Consider the following 19,351-nt stretch of genomic DNA (forward strand, 5'->3'; position numbering starts at 1 on the left):
TTGTCCTATAATTACTCCTGATTATGAGGTGCCTCGTCATATGGACTTAAATCTTCCTCAATCCTGGAAGCCACGTGTTTTATCTCAATGAATAATTCATATGAATAAATTCTCAATGAAATCAAGGATATAGTATTAATAAAAATGAATTCCCTGTTGCCAGGCCAAACTTATTTCCTCAATATTTGGGGTAGTGGTGTCTAAATTATGCCTCTTGAAGATCAATACCATGTTTAGGTTCTTGGGAGGAAAAACTCTGATACTTCACTGTAAGGCCCTGAAATGACAATTCTCATTTACATTCTCCTCTAGCTCTGTTGTCTCTCCTACCATATACACAGGGCAAAACTTCACAGCAGGGTCTTTTCAAGTTGTTGCCTTAAAATCCAAAGAAGCTCTGGAAAATTAGCAACCAGCACCTGCCAAGCCATTGGTTCTTGCCTCTAATCAATCAACAAAATGTCACTTTCTTCCTCTATGCTCCTTTTAGCCTTTCTCAAGGAACCCCCACTTTCAAGAAGATACTTAAGTTTGGGAGCAACCAACCTGTGGGGTGAACTGATGATACCTGATGTCAGATTACCTAAATGAATAAATTGGATCAGCTTGTCATTCTCGAATTAATAACTCAGCGCACCAAATGGTCATTTTTCTGGAGGAATGATGGAGGACTTGGTAGTTGTGTGTGAATAAGGAAAAAAGAAGCTTCCTCTTTTCAATGTACATTGGTCAGAAGTATCATACACATCACTTTTCAAACTATAATGACCTATCTAGACAATGTAAGCCTTGCCATAAGTATTATCATGGCAATAAAAAGAAAAGAAAAGAAAAGAAAAGAAAAATCCTCATCTCTTCCCTTTCTGTTCTTAAGGATGTAAAATGCTAAACAGTGACAGACGTACACACACACACACACACACACACACACACACACACACACACACACACACACACACACATTGCCTGGAGTATTTTCTGCCCTTTTACTGCTTGTGCAGTTTCCAACATGTGTACTTTCTGGCACCCTTATCGATTCGCTCTGCCCATTGCATAACGAGTGTGTTTCTTCCCACCTTCCCCACCCCCACAACCCCCTCCCCCGCCAAGAGAGGGCAAGAGCCTAGAACTCTAGAAACAGACCAAAGAGCCTACTTACATCATCCCATTTGACAAATTTGATGCCTTTCTTCAGGTTGTCGGAGACACTGACAGGTTTGAGTTGCAAAGCGTGAACTCCTGGCTGTGCCCCGGCCATTTACACACATGGAGGCTTCCCAGCAGAGGAGAAAAGACGATCCGAGAAGGGGAGAGAAGTGGGGTGAGACAGGGAGAGGGTAGGATTGGGGTTTGGGTTGGTTTGGGAACGGGGGGGAGGCTTTTTTGGCTTTCCCCCCGCCCTTCCTCTCTTTTTCCTCCTGTCCCTTCACACAGGAGAAGGTGGCTCAGCCCAGGAGTGCGGAACAGGAGGGGAAGCGTGGGTCCATGCCCTCTGTAGAAAGTGGTGTCAGGCGCCCGTCGAGGAGCAGCAGCAGATGCCGAGAAGACAAGGGCGAGCGAGCACGGAACAGCGAGGAACGAACTGGGCACTGGGGCTTAGCTAGCGGACCAGGAGGGACCGAGCGCGAGGGGAGCCAGCTGTAATCGTAGTTGCCGCGGCGGCTGCTGCTGCTGCTGCTCCGCTGCTGCTGCTGCCGCCGCCTGCCTGGGCTCGACTGGGGCTCGGGCTCCTGCTCCTCCTCCGCTGCCTCCTCCGCGACCGCCGCGGATCTGAAGAGCACCATTCAGCACATCCTATATACATAGAGGGAGTGGAGTGAGCGAGTGACACGCGCTCCTGGCGTCCCCCTCCCACACCACTCTCTTTCTTCTCCCCCCTCCCTTCCTCTCTACACTCTCTGGCTTCGTCCCTCCTTTCCTTTGCCTTTCCCGGAGCCCAACTTTCTCCGCTGGGTCAAGAGAATAGGAGGAAGCAGGGACGCAGCGGCACCTCCCGGTCTCGGTATGCCACTACAACGAGGCACTTTCTCCTTGGAAAAGACTCAGTGAGCATGCCCAGTTACCCTTCAGGAGCTGGAGGTTTACATGCCAGGGTTGAATTTCTCCGGGCTCATTGGAAAACTGAGCAAGGGGAGGAGAAGCGGGCATTCAGGTTGGGACAAGGATTGCCCCCCCCCCCCCCCAGATGTTTAACCCTCAATGGGAAGGAGGAAGAGAGATGTAGGTTTCTGGAGGAGATAAGCCTGTTATTTCCAAATACAGAAATCTTGATGCTGAAGCATGGAGTTTACTGCTGCACAGTTGTTAGTGGCAGAGAAGATAAGAAGCAGCCTGAAGACATGAATCGGATATATTTCCTTAGGCTGATCTGACCCTTTAGATACTTTATCCTGTGTGTCTTAGTAGACTCCTTAGAACGGTACTGAGCACAAGAAAAAGTGGTAAATTTTGTTTACAGGAAACTAAAGGGACACTCCTGAAAACAAACTGGTTTCAATATTTGTATATAAATGTCACTTCCAGAGCAAGTGAATATTTCTTTGTGGTCTTTTGTTATTATTATTATTTAATAAAGAAAAGAACAACAGGAAATTTAGGCAATATAAAAACAAAAACTATCAAATAAAATCATTTTTAAATAAATTTCATTTTTAAAAGAAAATTTAAAAGCTGCTATAAAAGATTAAAAAAAAAAAAAAAGCCTGCGTCTCAAGACTTCGGGTTGTGATTTCCCATAACTCTAGAACTAAACTGTTGATAATATTATGGAATTCTTAGAGTGATACAGAGGAAAAGGTGTTGAATTTCTTAGTATGAGACCTGAGTTCTCATTCTGACTCTCTACTTAGTGTGACTTTGAGGAAGTCAATTAGTCCCCCTAATCCTGGTTTCCTCCAATGTAAATAGAAAGATTTAGAGTAGATAACCTGGCAGATCAAAATCTGTGATGCAGTTTGGAGCACAATTGCCTTAAATGTCTTTTTCTAAAATTATTCTCTCCTAGAACCTTTGTTCTTACTATACTTATAAAACTACAACCTATCACTTTTCAAACAATCCTTATCATAAACCCAGGCATAAGTACTTATATAGATAATGGAAAGTCATTCTTATATCTTAATTTTGCAAAGTATTTTCCTCACAACAATCCCCAAATATCAGTTACAAATGCTAACAAATATGAGGAAACAACCTGGGAGAAGTTAGTTAACTTAGCTAAGTCACAATATCAAATAGATGATTTGAATCCCGGTGCTCACTTATGCCATACTATTCTGTTATTTAGCATCATAACCCAGTGTTTTGAATAAAGCTGTCCTTAACTATGTGTTTTCTGGTCTGGACCTATGATTTCTTTGAAATTAAGAACTTCTAATGATAAAATTTTCTCTGCCAATATAGATTACTGAGGGAGAACTGGAAGATTAAATTATTTGCCCAGTGTCACATAGTCATTACCTAGCAGAGACAGATAGCTCAAGACTGGTCTTCTAGACCACAAAACAATTTCTTGATCATTCTGCCTCTTCAACTTTGATCCCTGCTTCCTGAAAAAAAAAAAAAAAAAAAAAAAAAAAAAAAAAAAACAACAAACAACCCCAACAAACCTATTCTCTGGATTCAGTTCCATCAATCCAAGTAATTAATGAATAGCCTATTTGCTAGTTATCTAACAAAAGAAAGACCTCTTCCCCATCTTTTCTATTTCAGATACTTAATGTGCATACTAAGGAGTCAGTTTGATAAATGCTGAACTTGTCATAATGTACTTCCTTTAGTAGAATGTCCATTTGTAAATCACTTGACAAGAAACTCACAAGAGTTAAACCAATGGTTATAAATAATATTAAAATTGAAAGCATCTAGGTGTCAGAGAGAGCAGTGGTTTGGGGGGTTCAGAAGACCTGAGTTGAAATCTTGCTTCCAATACTTGTTAACCCTAGGCAAGTCACCTAACCTGTTTCCTTAGCTATAAAAGAACAATAAAAGTAGACTTCTTGTAAGGATCAAATAAAATGGCATATAAAGTGGTTTGTGATTCTTAAAGCCTATATAAGCACCAGATTACTATTAATGTTGTTATTAAACTAACTCTTAGCCCTTCAGCTTTATGACCTTCTCCACCCCACCTCTGGAAAATGTAGGGGGGAGGGCAGGAATGATAGGAGGGAAGTGCTTTTCCTGTACTGTGGTATGTTGATGACCTTGGGTTCCTGAGGACTATGACAGCTATGTAAATGTCAGCTATTGTTAGAAAATAAGAATCTTTCTCCAAGGTTTTTACAACTTTACTCCTCCCACAATCAGCTTTGTCCACTTTATAAATTAAGTTCAACTCACTTGTTCTAGTCAAAGATCTCTCTATTTGATTTGTTCTTCCTTCCAATCCTAAAAAACAAAAAGAGAAACTGTGCCCCCAGATATCCTCAGGTAATCAGGTTTTTCCTTTATTTGAAGGAAGGTTGTTCATTGAAGGAATAAGGAGACATTTGTAATGAGAACAATAGGTACTAAAGCTGTAGCTTTCAGAAAAGGAGTTTGTGATGTCAGAAATGAACTTTAGGTTCCATGAATGAAAGATTTGACTTTATTTTCATTTTGCAATCTTTGACATTATGTTCATTGTGCCTACTCAGCTTTTAAGAAGTGAGTATTTGAAGAAAGATGATAAAACAAAAGGAATTTGAATTGTTGTTTAAACTTAGTATGATCAATAAAAAGAAGCATGATCTAGTTGTTTAATTTTCCTTGTATTGCAAGTATGTTTGGATTTTCTTTTATCTAAAAAAATATTGTATTATGGGAGGATTACATGATGAAAAGATTCAAAATGTATTGGACAAAATTATGCACAAACTAGTTCACTTAAATCCTTCTCTTCTCATTTTATAATCCTCTTGGAATCTAGGTTCCAATTTGGGGTAAAGTTTTGAAATGTCTAACAACACAATAAAAGGACATGATACCCCAAGTTAATGCATCTTGTGTGGTGTTCTACCTCATTTTGAACAATGGCATAAAGGCATTTTGGAGAAGAATTGGGGGAGAGGGAATTTTATGATATCCTCCAAGGCTAAGGAAGGTAACATATAAAACATGCTTAGATTCCCTTGTTGACTTTATCAGGTCCTACAAGTTTAGTTATCATCTCTTTGCTAATGACTTCCAGATCTTGATATATATCTAAACTCACGTTGCCAGTGACACACTTAATATCTCTACTTGGATGTCCTGTAGGCATCTCAAATGCAACATGTAACCAAAAGAAATCTATTATCCCCATTAAAAAAAAAAAAAGAACAAAAAATCTAGATTTGTTATCCATGTATTTGTCTGGGTATTTCAAAAATTCGATTCAAAGTTATGAAATGATTCCTATAAAGATCATACTGGACTTAGGAATTAAGAGGCATGGGTTAAATCCTAGCTCCAAGACTTACTGTCTTTGCGAACATAGACAATTTAATTTGTTTCATCTGTAAAAAAGGGAAACAATAGCACATACCACAGAGCATTGTTGTGAGGAAAGTGTTTTGAATAGCTGAAAACATTACATTTCTTTTCCATTGCTACAACCATGTTCAAATTTCCCCCCTTCTAAGAAAGCAAAAAATACACCTTTCTCTAGATTACACTATGCCTGTTACCCTTTATCTTTTAGCTCTTCTTTCTTTCTCATTTGAATTCCTTGAAAGAATTAGCTACACTTGCTGCATCTGCTCTTTCCTCATTCCTCTTAATGAGGGAAAGGAAAGGAGGAATCCTATTTCTCCGTGCATAGATAATAAGATAATCCCATGAGGCACAGTGTCCCCTGTAAATGAATTTACAGGCCCGAAAACTTAGATTGATAAATAAAAGGTTTATTGTAGAAATTTGGAAGTAAAGTTCAGTTAGAAAGATGCCAGGGCCAGAAGTGACTGCTGGGCGGGCAGGAACCCTTACATGGCTGGAAGGATCCCATGTGTTGGCGGGGAGGGCTCCTGCAAAGAGGGAATTCCAGCTCGCCTCTTTTATACCTAGAAGATGGGCGGTACCCAAGTTCTTGGCCGGCTTTTCAGTTAGCTCAGATCAGATGAGGGCTGGGGGAAGCTGAGCTGATAGTGGGGCTGGGCCCAGATATTCAAAAGGGTTCTTTTGACCAGGATTTGTGAATCAAGGTCAGCCATGGGCAGTTAGAGAGGAATCTTAAAGGGACCTCAACCCCTATCACTCTCACTTATTCCTCAATCCTCTGTAGTCTGGTTTCTATCCTTATCACTCAAATGAAATTGGTTTCTCCATAGTTAACAGTGATATCTCTGAATTTTTAATTTTTATTTATTGAATGTTTCCCCAGTTAACATTCAACACAAAAAAATATATATTTAAAAAAATTTTTGAGTTCTAGGTTTTGTCCTTTATCCCTACCCACAATTAAGGAACCAAACATAAAGTTATGCAAAACATTTCCATAAAAGTTCCATAAAAAGATCTCCCACACTAATGAAAATAAAAACCCTCAAGAAAAATTAAGTTAAAAAGAAAGAGTGAGAGAAAGAGAGAATGTTTCAATCTATATTGATACACAATCAGTTCCTTTTCTGAGTATGGATAGGATTTTTCATCATAAGTCTTTCAGAGTAGTCATGGATAATTGTACTTAATACTGAGAATAGCAAAGTCATTTACAGCTGCTCATCCCCAAACATTGCGGTTATTTTGTATATAATACATTTCACTTTGCTTCAGTTTATGGAGGACTTTCCAAGTTTTGTTGTGTTTTTTTTTTCCTGAGAGTCCTGCTCATCACGTCCCATAAAACAATAATATTACATCACAAACACATACTGCAGTTTATCAAGTCATTCCCCAATTGATGGATATCCCCTCATTGCCTTTTTTTTGCCTTGAAATGAGAAATGCTATGAATATTTGTTATACATATAAATCATTTTCATTTAAAAAAAAAATCTCTTTTGGTATTCAAGCCTAGTACTGGTGTTATTAGGTAAAAGGATATGTATGAATTTAGAGCCCTTGGGCACTGATCATATCTTTTAATCATTTATCAATTGGGGCATGGGTCTTATTTTTTATAAAATTGACTCAGTTCCCTCTGTGTTTGAGAAATGAGGCTTCAATTTTTTTTTATATAATTACTAATGCTATCTGTATTCTCCCCCATTATTCTTTCACCTTTCATCCTGTCCTTCTTCAAAAGTGTTTTGTACTAACCATTCTCTTACCCAATAATGCCCTCTTTTATCATCTTCCCATATCCCACCCCTCTCCCATAAAGTAAGATAGATTTCTGTACCCCTATTGAATATGTATGTTTTTTCCTCTTTGAGTTGATTCTGATAACATTAAGGTTCACTCACTCATCCTCTCCTCCTTTTCTTCCTTTCCACTGTAAAAGCTTTTTCTTGCCTCTTTTTATAGCAGATAATTTGCACCATTCCACTTCTCCCTTTCCTTTCTCCCAATATATTCCTTTCTCACCTCTTAATTTCAGCATTTTAAAAAAGATATTATCTTTTTATATTCAATTCACACTTGTGCCCTCTGTCTATATATACTCTTCCTAACTGCCATTATAATGAGAAACTCTGAGTTACAAATATCATCCTCCCATGTGAAGAAGTAAACAAATAAGCCTTATTAAGTCCCTTCTGATATCACTTTCCTGACTTCCTCCTTATGCTTCTTTGGAGTCCTTTACTTGAAAATCAAATTTTCCATTCAGCTCTGGCCTTTCCATCATGAATGTTTGAAAATCCACTATTTCATTGAATGACCACCTTTTCTTCTGAAGGATTATATATATATCAGTTTTGCTAGGTAAGTGTTTCTTGGCTGTAATTGTAGCTTCATTGCTCTATAGAATATCAAACTTTAAGTCCTTCGGTCTATTAATGTAGAAACTGCTTAAACTTGTGTTATACTGACTGTGACTTCACTATATTTGAATTGTTTCTTTCTGAATGTTGGCAATATTTTCTTCTTGACCTAGGAGTTTCAGAATTTGGTTATAATATTCCTGGGAGTTTTCATTTTGGGATCTCTTTCAGGTGGTGATTGGTGGATTCTTTCAATTTCTATTTTACCCTCTGGTTCTAGAATATGAGGATATAAAAATTTCTTGGAAAATGGTGTCCAGGCTCTTTTTTTTTTTTTTTTTTTTTTGATCATGACTTTCAGGTAGACCAATAATTTTTCAATTCTCTTCTGGATCTATTTTCCAGGTCAATTGTTTTTTTAAAGAAATATTTCACATTTTTTTCTTTTTTTGTCTTTTTTGGTTTTCCTTTTGTGTATTTTTATTTCTCATAAAGCCTTTAGGTTCCATTTGCTCAATTCTATTTTTTTTAAGAATTCTTTTCCTCAGTGAGTTTTTGTATCTCTTTTCCCAATTGATTAATTTTGCCTTTTAAGGTATTCTTCTCATCATTAGCTTTTTGTATTTCCTTTTGCATCACTCTCAATTATTTTCCTATTTTTTTCCTCTATCTCTCATCAGGGCATGTGGGAGGGCCGCCTGAGTAGTGACTTGTGTGTCGTGAAGGTCTGAAGCAGGAGAGAGAGTGCGGGAAACGGAGGCATCACAGTGCAGAGGCAGCTTGGAGGAAGTTGGGCACTGCAGTCTGTATATCTCTGTATGGGCAAAGTTGCTGCTGGTGTATTGTTTTTGTAGCACTGTTTTATACATACATATATATATATATATTGATATTTTACTAATAGCAATTTGGAATCCCTTAGAAATAATGATGTCAAGAAAAAGAAAAATTGATTTGCAGTATAGGATATTCAAAGAATAGTGGACTTATGATTACTTTTTCATGCAGTACAAGAAAAGAGCTGTATGTCTGATATGCCAGATTATAGTGTCTGTGTTCAAACAATATAATTTGCATCGACACTATGAAACTCAACATAAAGATAAATATGATTGTTTGGTTGGAGAAGTGAGAAAAGATAAAATATTAAAACTGAAAAATACATTGGCAACTCAGCAAAATATTTTTGTGAAGCAGAAGCAGCTAAATATTTCATCACTGCGAGCAAGTTTTCAAAGTGCCAAGCTAATAGCACGCACTGGCAGACCATTTGTGGAGGGAGAATTTGTTAAAGAATGCCTTCTTTCTGTTGACAAAGAGATGTGTCCAGAGAAGGCCACTTTTATTTAGTACAGTGAGTCTTTCAGGACCTATAATTACACGGAGGATTGAAGAAATGGGAGACAATCTGCATCAGCATTTGCAAAACTCCACAAAAAAAATTTCATCTTTTTCCTTGGCATTCAACGAAAGCAATGATGTTCATGATTCTGCACAACTTCTAATTTTTATTCATGGGACGAATGATTATTTTGAAGTCATAGAAGAGCTTGCTGAACTGCAAAGCATCAAAGAAACAACTACAGGAGAGGATATCTATGAAAAGGTTTGCCAAACTATGAATGGTTTAGAGCTGGACTGGGCTAAACTAGCCAGAGTGACAACTGATGGTGCCCCTAGCATGGTGGGGTCTAAGAAAGGAGTAATTGCTCACATTAACCAAGAGATAGACAAACATAACCATTTTCATCCAATAGCCATACACACTGCCTCATCCACCAACAAGCGCTGTGTAGGAAATCACTGAAGTGGAACTCTGTTATGAAAATTGTGGTATCTTGTGTTAACTTCATTAGAGCTAAGGCAATAAATCACAGACAATTTCAGGAATTTCTGTCTGAGCTAAATATTGAGTATGAAGATGTTCTATATCACACAGAAGTCTGTTGGCTGAGTTGAGGGAGAGTTTTGAAACGTTTCTATGACTTACTTCCACAGATTACAACTTTTCTGCTTTCAGAAAACAAAGAAGTACCAGAGCTCAATGATGCAGAATGGAAATGGCACCTTGCCTTTCTGACAGATGTAACAGCTACTCAACAATTTCAATATGCAACTTCAAGGAAAGGGGAAGCTCATCTATGATATGCAATCACATGTCAAAGCATTTGAAGTAAAATTAGGCCTCCTCATCAAACAAGTGAAGGAAGAAAACTTCTGCCATCTCCCCACAACTCAAAATCTGTTAGCAGAAAAACCGCTGATTGCATTCCCAAACAAAACATGTGTGGATTCATTGGAAAAATTGCAAAAGGAGTTCCAATTTAGATTTAAAGAGCTTCATCTCCACGAACAGGACATATGGCTTTTCTGCAACCCATTTTCTATTGACATTGAAAATGTGGATACAATTTACCAAATGGAACTGGCTAAACTGCAGAATTGTAACTCTCTGAAAGAAACATTCAAGTCAAGCCGCTTTCATAATTTCTATGCATCTCTTCCCTCTGAGACATACCCTCATCTCAGGAACCATGCACTCAAAATGGCAATGATCTTTGGTAGCACTTATGTCTGTGAACAGACTTTTTCTAGAATGAAACATTTGAAATCTCCAACCAGATCAAGACTAACGGATGCACACTTGTATCACTTGTTACAACTAGCAGTGACAAATATGGAACCAGATATTGATGATCTCATTAGCCAAAAGCAGGCCCATAGTTCCCATTGAAATACTGGTAAGTTTTCTGATTTAACTTTACTTCATTTTATTTATTTTTATTTTTTTTTATTTTTATTTTATTTTATAATTATAACATTTTTTGACAGTACATATGTATGGGTAATTTTTTACAACATTATCCCTTGCACTTACTTCTATTCAGATTTTTTCCCTTCCTCCCCCAACCCCCTCCCCCAGATGGCGAGCAGTCTTATATATGTTAAATATATTACAGTATATTCTAGATACAATATATGTGTGTAGAACCGAATTTTTTGTTGCACAGGAAGAATTGGATTCAGAAGGTAAAAATAACAGTTTACATTCATTTCCCAGTGTTCCTTTTCTGGATGTAGCTGGTTCTGTCCATCATTAATCAATTGGAATTGGATTAGCTCTTCTCTATGTTGAAGAAATCCACTTCCATCAGCATACATCCTCGTACAGTATCATTGTTGAAGGGTATAATGATCTTCTGGTTCTGCTCGTTTCACTCAGCATCAGTTGATGTAAGTCTCTCCAAGCCTCTCTGTATTTCTCCTGTTGGTCATTTCTTACAGAACAATAATATTCCATAACATTCATATACCATAGTTTACCCAACCATTCTCCAATTGATGGACATCCATTCATCTTCCAGCTTCTAGCCACTATGAAAAGGGCTGTCACAAACATTTTGGCACATACAGGACCCTTTCCCTTCTTTAGTAGTTCCTTGGGGTATAAGCCCAGTAGTAGTATGGATGGGTCAAAGGGTATGCACATTTTGATAACTTTTTGGGCATAATTCCAGATTGCTCTCCAGAATGGTTGGATTCTTTCACAACTCCACCAACAATGTATCAGTGTCCCAGTTTTCCCACAGCCCCTCCAACATTCATCGTTATTTGTTCCTGTCATCTTAGCCAATCTGACAGGTGTGTAATGATACCTCAGAGTTGTCTTAATTTGCATTTCTCTGATCAATAGTGATTTGGAACACTCTTTCATATGAGTGGAAATAGTTTTAATTTCATCATCTGAAAATTGTCTGTTCATATCCTTTGACCATTTATCAATTGGAGAATGGCTTGATTTCTTATAAATTAAAGTCAATTCTCTGTATATTTTGGAGATGAGGCCTTTATCAGAACCTTTAACTGTAAAAATTTTTTCCCAATTTGTTACTTCCCTTCTAATCTTGTTTGCATTAGTTTTGTTTGTGCAGAAACTTTTTAATTTGGTGTAATCAAAATGTTCTATTTTGTGATCAATAATGGTCTCTAGTTCTCCCTTGGACACAAACTCCTTCCTCCTCCACAAGTCTGAGAGGTAAACCATCCCATGTTCCTCCAATTTATTTATGATTTCGTTCTTTATGCCTAAATCTTGAACCCATTTTGATCTAATCTTAGTATGTGGTGTTAAATGTGGGTCCATGCCTAGTTTCTGCCATACTAATTTCCAGTTTTCCCAGCAGTTTTTGTCAAATAATGAATTCTTATCCCAAAATGTGGGATCTTTGGGTTTGTCAAAGATTAGATTGCTATTTTTATTCACTATCTTGCCCTGTGAACCTAACCTATGCCACTGATCAACTAGTCTATTTCTTAGCCAATACCAAATGGTTTTGGTGACTGTTGCTTTATAATATAGCTTTAAATCAGGTACACTTAGACCACCTTCCTCTGACTTTTTTTTCATTAGTTCCCTTGCAATTCTCGACCTTTTATTCTTCCATATGAATTTTGTTGTTATTTTTTCTAGGTCATTAAAATAGTTTCTTGGGAGTCTAATTGGTATAGTACTAAATAAATAGATTAGTTTGGGGAGTATTGTCATCTTTATTATATTCGCTCGGCCTATCCAAGAACACTGAATGTCTTTCCAATTATTTAAATCTGACTTTATTTTTGTGGCAAGTGTTTTGTAATTTTGCTCATATAATTCCTGACTCTCCTTTGGTAGATATATTCCCCAATATTTTATACTATCGACTGTTATTTTGAATGGAATTTCTCTTTGTATCTCTTGCTGTTGGATTGTGTTGGTAATGTATAAAAATGCTGAGGATTTATGTGGATTTATTTTGTATCCTGTGACTTTGCTAAAATTCTGAATTATTTCTAATAGCTTTTTAGCAGAGTCTTTGGGGTTCTCTAAGTATACCATCATGTCATCTGCGAAAAGTGACAATTTGATTTCTTCATTTCCTACTCTAATTCCTTGGATCTCTTTCTCGGCTCTTATTGCCAAGGCTAGAGTTTCTAGTACTATATTGAATAGTAACTTTACTTCATTTTAAATATTGTATTTGTTCCCGTTTTGTTTTTTTACTTCAAAATAAGATATATGCCGTATGCATAGGAATTTGTTCATAGTTTTTGTTTTTATTTTAATCTGGCCCTGCAACAGTCTGAGGGACAGTGAACTGGCCCCCATTTAAAAAGTTTGAGGACCACTAGTGTATAGTCTCAAGCTTTATAGGCTTTGTGTAGCTGTTTCAGAGATCTAAGAAACTGCCATAAGCACACTTTTCTGCCCTGGAGCTTTTAGGAGTATCTTCTCTACAGTGTCACTATAAAATCAGTATGCTAAAGCCAGAGTCCTGTTTTGCTGATGCTAGGGCTGCTGGGTTGGAGCCTAGGCTGTTCAGATGCAGCCTGTACTGGGACTGCACACTGAACATCCCCACCCCCCCATTATCACAGACCCTCTCCACTGGCCTTCTGATTACTCCCTGGTATTCCTGGGCCAATAGGTCTATAAGTTTTCAGCACTACTACTGACTCAGAGGTCCCACTTCATTTATGCTGGGGTCCAGGTCAGGATTGGGGCTTTGCTGGGATTGCATTCTGAGCTTTCACTCTGCTTTCACAGTCCTTTTCTGTTGATCTTCCAGGGTTTTTTTTGGTGTCTCTGGGTTGAGAGGCACCAGTATTGCCACTGATTCAAAGAATGGGCTGGGCCAGGGCTGGTGCTGGGCCCAGAGCTGCACTGGCATGGCCTAAACCAGGACTGCACACTGGACTCCCACCCTAGTGTCACAGAACTTTTCTGCTGACCTTCTAAGTTGCATTTGGCTGGAAAATGTTCAACTCTGTCTTTTGGAGTGTTCTGATCTCTAAAATTTGTTTATAGTCATTATTTAAAGGAATTGAAGTGAATTGGGGGAGAAGTTGGACCAGTTCTTGCCTTTACTCCACCATCTTGACTCTTATCTCCTCAACAATAATCTCTTAATTGCCAAACCCAATGGCTTTTTTTTTCAAACCTCATGCTTCTTGACTACTGAAACATTTGACATCAATTTGTTTTTTGATTTTGCTCTTTCCTAGTTTTATTCCTTATTAGTCTGATTGCTTCTTTTTAGCTTCTTTTGATGTATTATCATTCAGATCACATACTCTTTGTGTATTTGTGTCTCAAAGATCTGTTCTTGGCCTCTTCCCCCCCTCTATTTTCTTACTTCATGATCTTACTTTATGATCATGGATTCAATTATTATTTCTAAGCACATGACTAAATTGTGCTTTTATTTCATAGATCATGCAAAACTCAAACAACTGTTTTACTTCTTTATTAGTTCTAGCATCTTTCTTCAAATATTCATGATTTGTAAAGATTGATTAAAGAGTGATTCTAAAATGAAAAAGTCAAAGCTTCCATTTGTATAAACTAGTTGGTTGTTGTCCTTCATTCTTGAAGAGGATCAAAATGACATCATTTTGTTAAAGTTGAGTTACAATGTGCCTGACTGTGGCTGATTAGACCAACATGAGCTCAGAATGCCCTGCCACACATGGAACATAAATAGTCCATATGAACATTTGAGATAGCTTCTCTAATTTTGCACATCTCATGTTATCTTTGGGCTAATTCAATTCTGTTTTGTTCATTGAGCACAGCACCTTTCTGACAAAGGCATGTCATGCTGAGTGATCCTGTGTCAATGTCTCCCATGTCATACAATCAATTCTAAAGTTCTTGAGAGATGCCTTGAGAGTCCTTCTATTGCTTTTTCTGACCACCTTGTTAGCATTTGCCCAGCTTATTTCTGACTCCATTGAAATCCTATTACAAAGGCTAAATCATCACATATTAACATATCTACTCTGTTCTCCTGAGACTCAATTTGCATCACAAAGTGACTTAGAGACATTTTGAATTTGATTTCCTATAAACATATCCAATTCAATATATCTAAAGCAGACCATATTATCTTTCCCTCCAAATTCACTCCACTCCAAACTTTCCTGTTATTTATAGGGATCCATCAACTTTCCAGTCACCTGGGTTTCCAACCTTAATATCATCCTCAACTTTTCACACTGAGCTCATATAGCCAATCAGTTGTCAAATCTTATGTTTTTATTTTCACAACATCTTTTAATACCCTACCCTCTTCCTCAACACTCACAGTTATCATTCTATTTTAGACCTTTCTCACTTTACTTGGATTTTTTAAATAGTCTTCCTTTTGTTGCCTTTCTTTTATTTCTCCCCCCTCCAATTCCTCTTCCATAGGCACTTAAGTAATTTTCCTAAATTCCCATGCAATCAATTAACAAACATTTATTAAGCATCTAGATGTGCCAGGCTTGTCTTAAGCAATGAGTTTCAACAGTCCAACCATGTCACTCCTCTACTCAACACATGTTTTCAGCTGCCTAGGATTAAATATATACTTTTCTATTTGCACTTAAAGGTCTTCACAAACTGATCCCTTCTTATCTTTCCAGTTTTCTTTCATAACATTTTCCTTCATACACTCTATGATCTGCACACACCTTTATTTGGCATATCCATGATTTTCTTGGGGGCGGGGGCTAACTCCTACTCTCCCCATCTTTGCCTCTTGGGATCTCTGCTTTCTTTCAAGACTCAGCTCAATTGCTGCCATTTGAATCTATCCTTTTATGATTCCTACTCCCAACTTCTAGTACATTTTCATCCCAAATGATTTTTCTTCATTTTATATTGTATAAATATACATATGTACATATATCTATCTATTTATCATATTTCTATCTCAACTGTATCACATTTATCTATGTATTCCTTCTCCTTATTATTAGCACATTGTTTGACACATGAGATACTTAATAAATCCTTGCTGATAACTTGATGTCAGAGTTTTCATTTAAGTTATCAAAGCTTAAAATGTTACTAAGATATTTGAGACATTCTGTATAGATAGGAGATTTCAATAAGCCCAAACTGTTACCATGAGTTGTATTCATTTACTAATTATGTAAGAAATGGTGCTATACAGCCTCTTACAATGCCTTTTGAAAAGGCACACATTTGAAAGAATGAAGCCTGATACATTAAAAGAAAAGTTATAGGATTTAGAGTTGAAAATGATTATGAAAGTCATAGAATCATTAAATCTCAGAGTTCAGATAAGATTGAGAGACTAGTAACTGCAAATTGTCAATAAGCAGAAATTCCCTCAATGATGTCCCTAACAAGTGAATTAGCTTTGTCTGAAAATTTCTTGTGGTAAGGAAGAACTCACCATTGCTAAGGCAGCCTATTCCACTTTTGTATAGTTCTAATTAATGAAATTTTTTTCTTAACTTTCTTATTTATTTTTTGGTTTGTTGTGCTTCATTTTTTTGGAATTTCCATCCACTACTACTAATTCTGTCCTGTGAAGCCAAACAAAACAAGTGAAATTCCCCTCCTATGTGACAATTCTTTGCATACTTCACAATGTTCATGTGCTCACTGAGGCTCCTCTTTTTCAGGATAATATCCCTAATCCCATTACTTAATCTAGTCTATCATCCTCACTTTGCAGATGAAGAAATTTAGTCTCAGTGAGGTTGAGCAACTGCTGACCTAAAATTCACAACTGTATTTTGTTCACAGCTTTGTAGACATCTCAGGATGCCACTGAATTACAAAAAGCATCTAAGAAATCATTATTCTGCTTCCTCTCTTCATCCTATTTATCTTCATTGTACCTTTCCTGAAGTTTGAAGTCCAAAGATGCTAAATGATCTAAAATCACACAAATTACAAATACAACTCTCTGTACGTTAGTTTCTTTATCTGTGAATTAAGAATATCCTGCCTACCATAGAGAGTTGTTATAAGAATATCATGTGAAATGAAAATAAAATAACATATGTAAAGTCTCTTTGTAAGCTATAAAATGTTGCATAAATATTTTACTTTCATAATTCCATGAATCTGTGATCTCACTGATGTAGGTGCTCCTTCCAACCATTCTTAATACTTTCGGCAAGATTATGTCTCAGTCACTCACAGGCTTTAAATCAAATGTTAAAAGTACTTTGAACTGGAATGAGTTGCACAAGAATACAAGAATCTTGTTCAGTTAGGATGAGGAAACTTGTCCACACCCAGGGATCATGTATAAATTATCAGATCAGTTGAGAAGGAAAGGAATTCCAGAAATTGGTATAAGCCAAAAATTGGAGTGTATTTCTCTGAGAAGCAACTGTTAATGGGTGAAGGAGGAGGCACTGACCTGACCATATCCAGCTTTTCTTCTTATTCTCTATACTTTAGCCAGAGGAAGTCTTTGCAAGCTTCAAAGATTTTGGAAGATTTTAGATTTCCTATACACTCATTGGTCTTCCAGTGGTATGCTCTTATCATCTAAATCAAAAGCCAAGGACAAAAGAATGTAGATTTGCCATGCTTAAAGAAAAATTCATAAGTACTCTACATATTGTCAAGTTAAAAAAAAAACCTTCTAGAAACTACTAGCTTTGAGATACCTCTTTGTCACATCATATTTCTACACCTGAGCTCATTTTTCTTTGGACTCTATACTTGTAAAAGAATGTGCACCAGAAAACTGAATAAATACTTTGTATCAAATATTTTTTCTTTATTACCTTAGTAAATTCTCTTCTCTAAATAATAATACTATCTAGTGTGTATATAAATATATCTCTATCTATATAATATATATATAGCATTATAAAGTTTACTTTATAGAAATATGTGAACTTACTAAATCCCAAGCTACTTAAGACTGGGAGACTAAATTTATTTTCAACTAATAGTACTACAGAGAGACAAAATGATGGGGCTCAAGCCAATGGCAACAGTACCTGTAACTTCTTTACTGAGTAATGTAGCTAAGCTCTGGATATCTGGAAATATTAGTGAACATGGACTCATTAAAGATCCTCCTAGCTAGTATGGGCTTGCACCAAGATTCAGATCAAAATATATCCATGCCTTCTTATTCTATGCATTTTTGTCCATGTATCAAAAACAAGTTATTATAAATATAATTCTTGTCTTCATCTTTCTGAAACAAAAGATGGTAGTCTTTTTTTCTATCATCTTTATAGTGATTGTTGTTTGACTGCAAAGAAGATCAATGATACCAAGATGCTGGGGTCAAGGTACACTATTTTCAACTGTTGCTAGTCTGTCAAATATGAGCTCCAAAGACTCTATCAGAGGTGGGGCAAAAATAGTTGGTTTGAACATTTGGGATGGAGATGTTACCTGAATGTCAAATGTACATGTACCTAAAAGACTATTTTATAGAGAACTCACCCAAGGTAAATGTTCATAAGGAGGTCAGAAGAAGTGATACAAGGACATTTTCAAGATCTCTCTGAAGAACTATAATATTAATTGTAAGACATGGGAGTTGCTGATACAGGATCACCTATCATGACATGCCCTCATCAAGGAAGGTACTATGTTCTATGAGCTAACCAGAATCACAGTAGCATAAAGGAAACATTAGATGTGCATATTCTTATGATGAAGTGATTGCCAAATGGCCCAAGTCTTATTTCTTCTTAAGATTTAAGTACATTCATGTTTTAGGATTCTTTTTGGCTTTATATAATCTGATTTGATGAATATCTGGGCATTAATCTCTGTATAATATTAGATATCAAATAATAGTCTAGCATATAACCCATAATTTGTGATATATTTTATATTGATATTTTGTAAAATAGTCAAATACATAATTTTCACAATTGTATGCAAGGGATAAATTTTAGTCAAGAAATTTGGGAAGATTTTTAGAGGAAAAACTAAGTGCAACATTCAACAACAAAGTTCTGCATAGAATTTGGAAATATGGAAATTTAGCATTTAGTTATAGAATCAAAGTTATCTTTAAAAAGAAGACAACTCAAATTTGCTATTAGAGAATAGGAACTGGCAATCATTTCCTTCTCCCTTAGGGTATTATTGGAGCTATTTCTTAATAACTTTATACATTTATCTAGATTACCACATAAAAAGAAAAATAAACCTTTTGGAAAGTGATGGGTATCTTACAACCATGAGATTTTTCTTTGTGGAGTAAAATAAAGTGACCTCAAATTCATTTAAAGGCCTTTCTATACTTCATTAAAAACAAAGGTTTTTATTGAAATTTAGCCTCAAAAAGGATTTGAAAAGAGGGAAAATAATTATAAAGTTCTCACCTAAATATATTTTAACAGGTTCTGAGCAAAACAATTCAGAGATAATGCCTGGACAATTGAGACACGCTGAAATATCTCTACCAATTAATTCAACCCCTGGAGTCTAGGGATGATCTCTTCATCTTACTCTGTCACTTCTTATTTCCTACTGAACCCTTATCCAAATCAATCATCTACACAGGCTCAAATTCATAAAATTTAGAAGCACTAGAGTCAGAATGACCTTTACTTGAGAAATGTATCTTTAGTACTATGTAAAAATGTCATTCTGTGTGTTCTTAACATTCTACATTACCTAAAATAATGGGTTCTCCTGTGTATAATAAAGAAAAACAGAAGAGGCCTTTGAGGAAAAATTCTATTTGTTTGTTTTGAGGCTT

The 19,351-nt window shown here is 36.5% G+C and overlaps 1 protein-coding gene across 2 annotated transcripts in view; it reads right to left on the reverse strand.

Annotated features, from left to right (window-relative positions):
- PLCB1 (phospholipase C beta 1) overlaps positions 1 to 1,297 on the reverse strand; it is an 814,021-nt gene extending 812,724 nt beyond the window's left edge. For both annotated transcript variants that reach the window (XM_074287888.1, XM_074287889.1), the window contains exon 1: positions 1,160 to 1,297. In XM_074287888.1, the coding sequence (XP_074143989.1) occupies positions 1,160 to 1,258 (99 nt within the window). In that variant the 5' untranslated portion in view covers positions 1,259 to 1,297. The remainder of the gene's footprint in view (positions 1 to 1,159) is intronic.
- Positions 1,298 to 19,351: the final 18,054 nt, after the last annotated feature.

This window comes from Sminthopsis crassicaudata, chromosome 2 (assembly GCF_048593235.1).
Source record: "Sminthopsis crassicaudata isolate SCR6 chromosome 2, ASM4859323v1, whole genome shotgun sequence".
Classification (NCBI taxonomy): domain Eukaryota; kingdom Metazoa; phylum Chordata; class Mammalia; order Dasyuromorphia; family Dasyuridae; genus Sminthopsis; species Sminthopsis crassicaudata.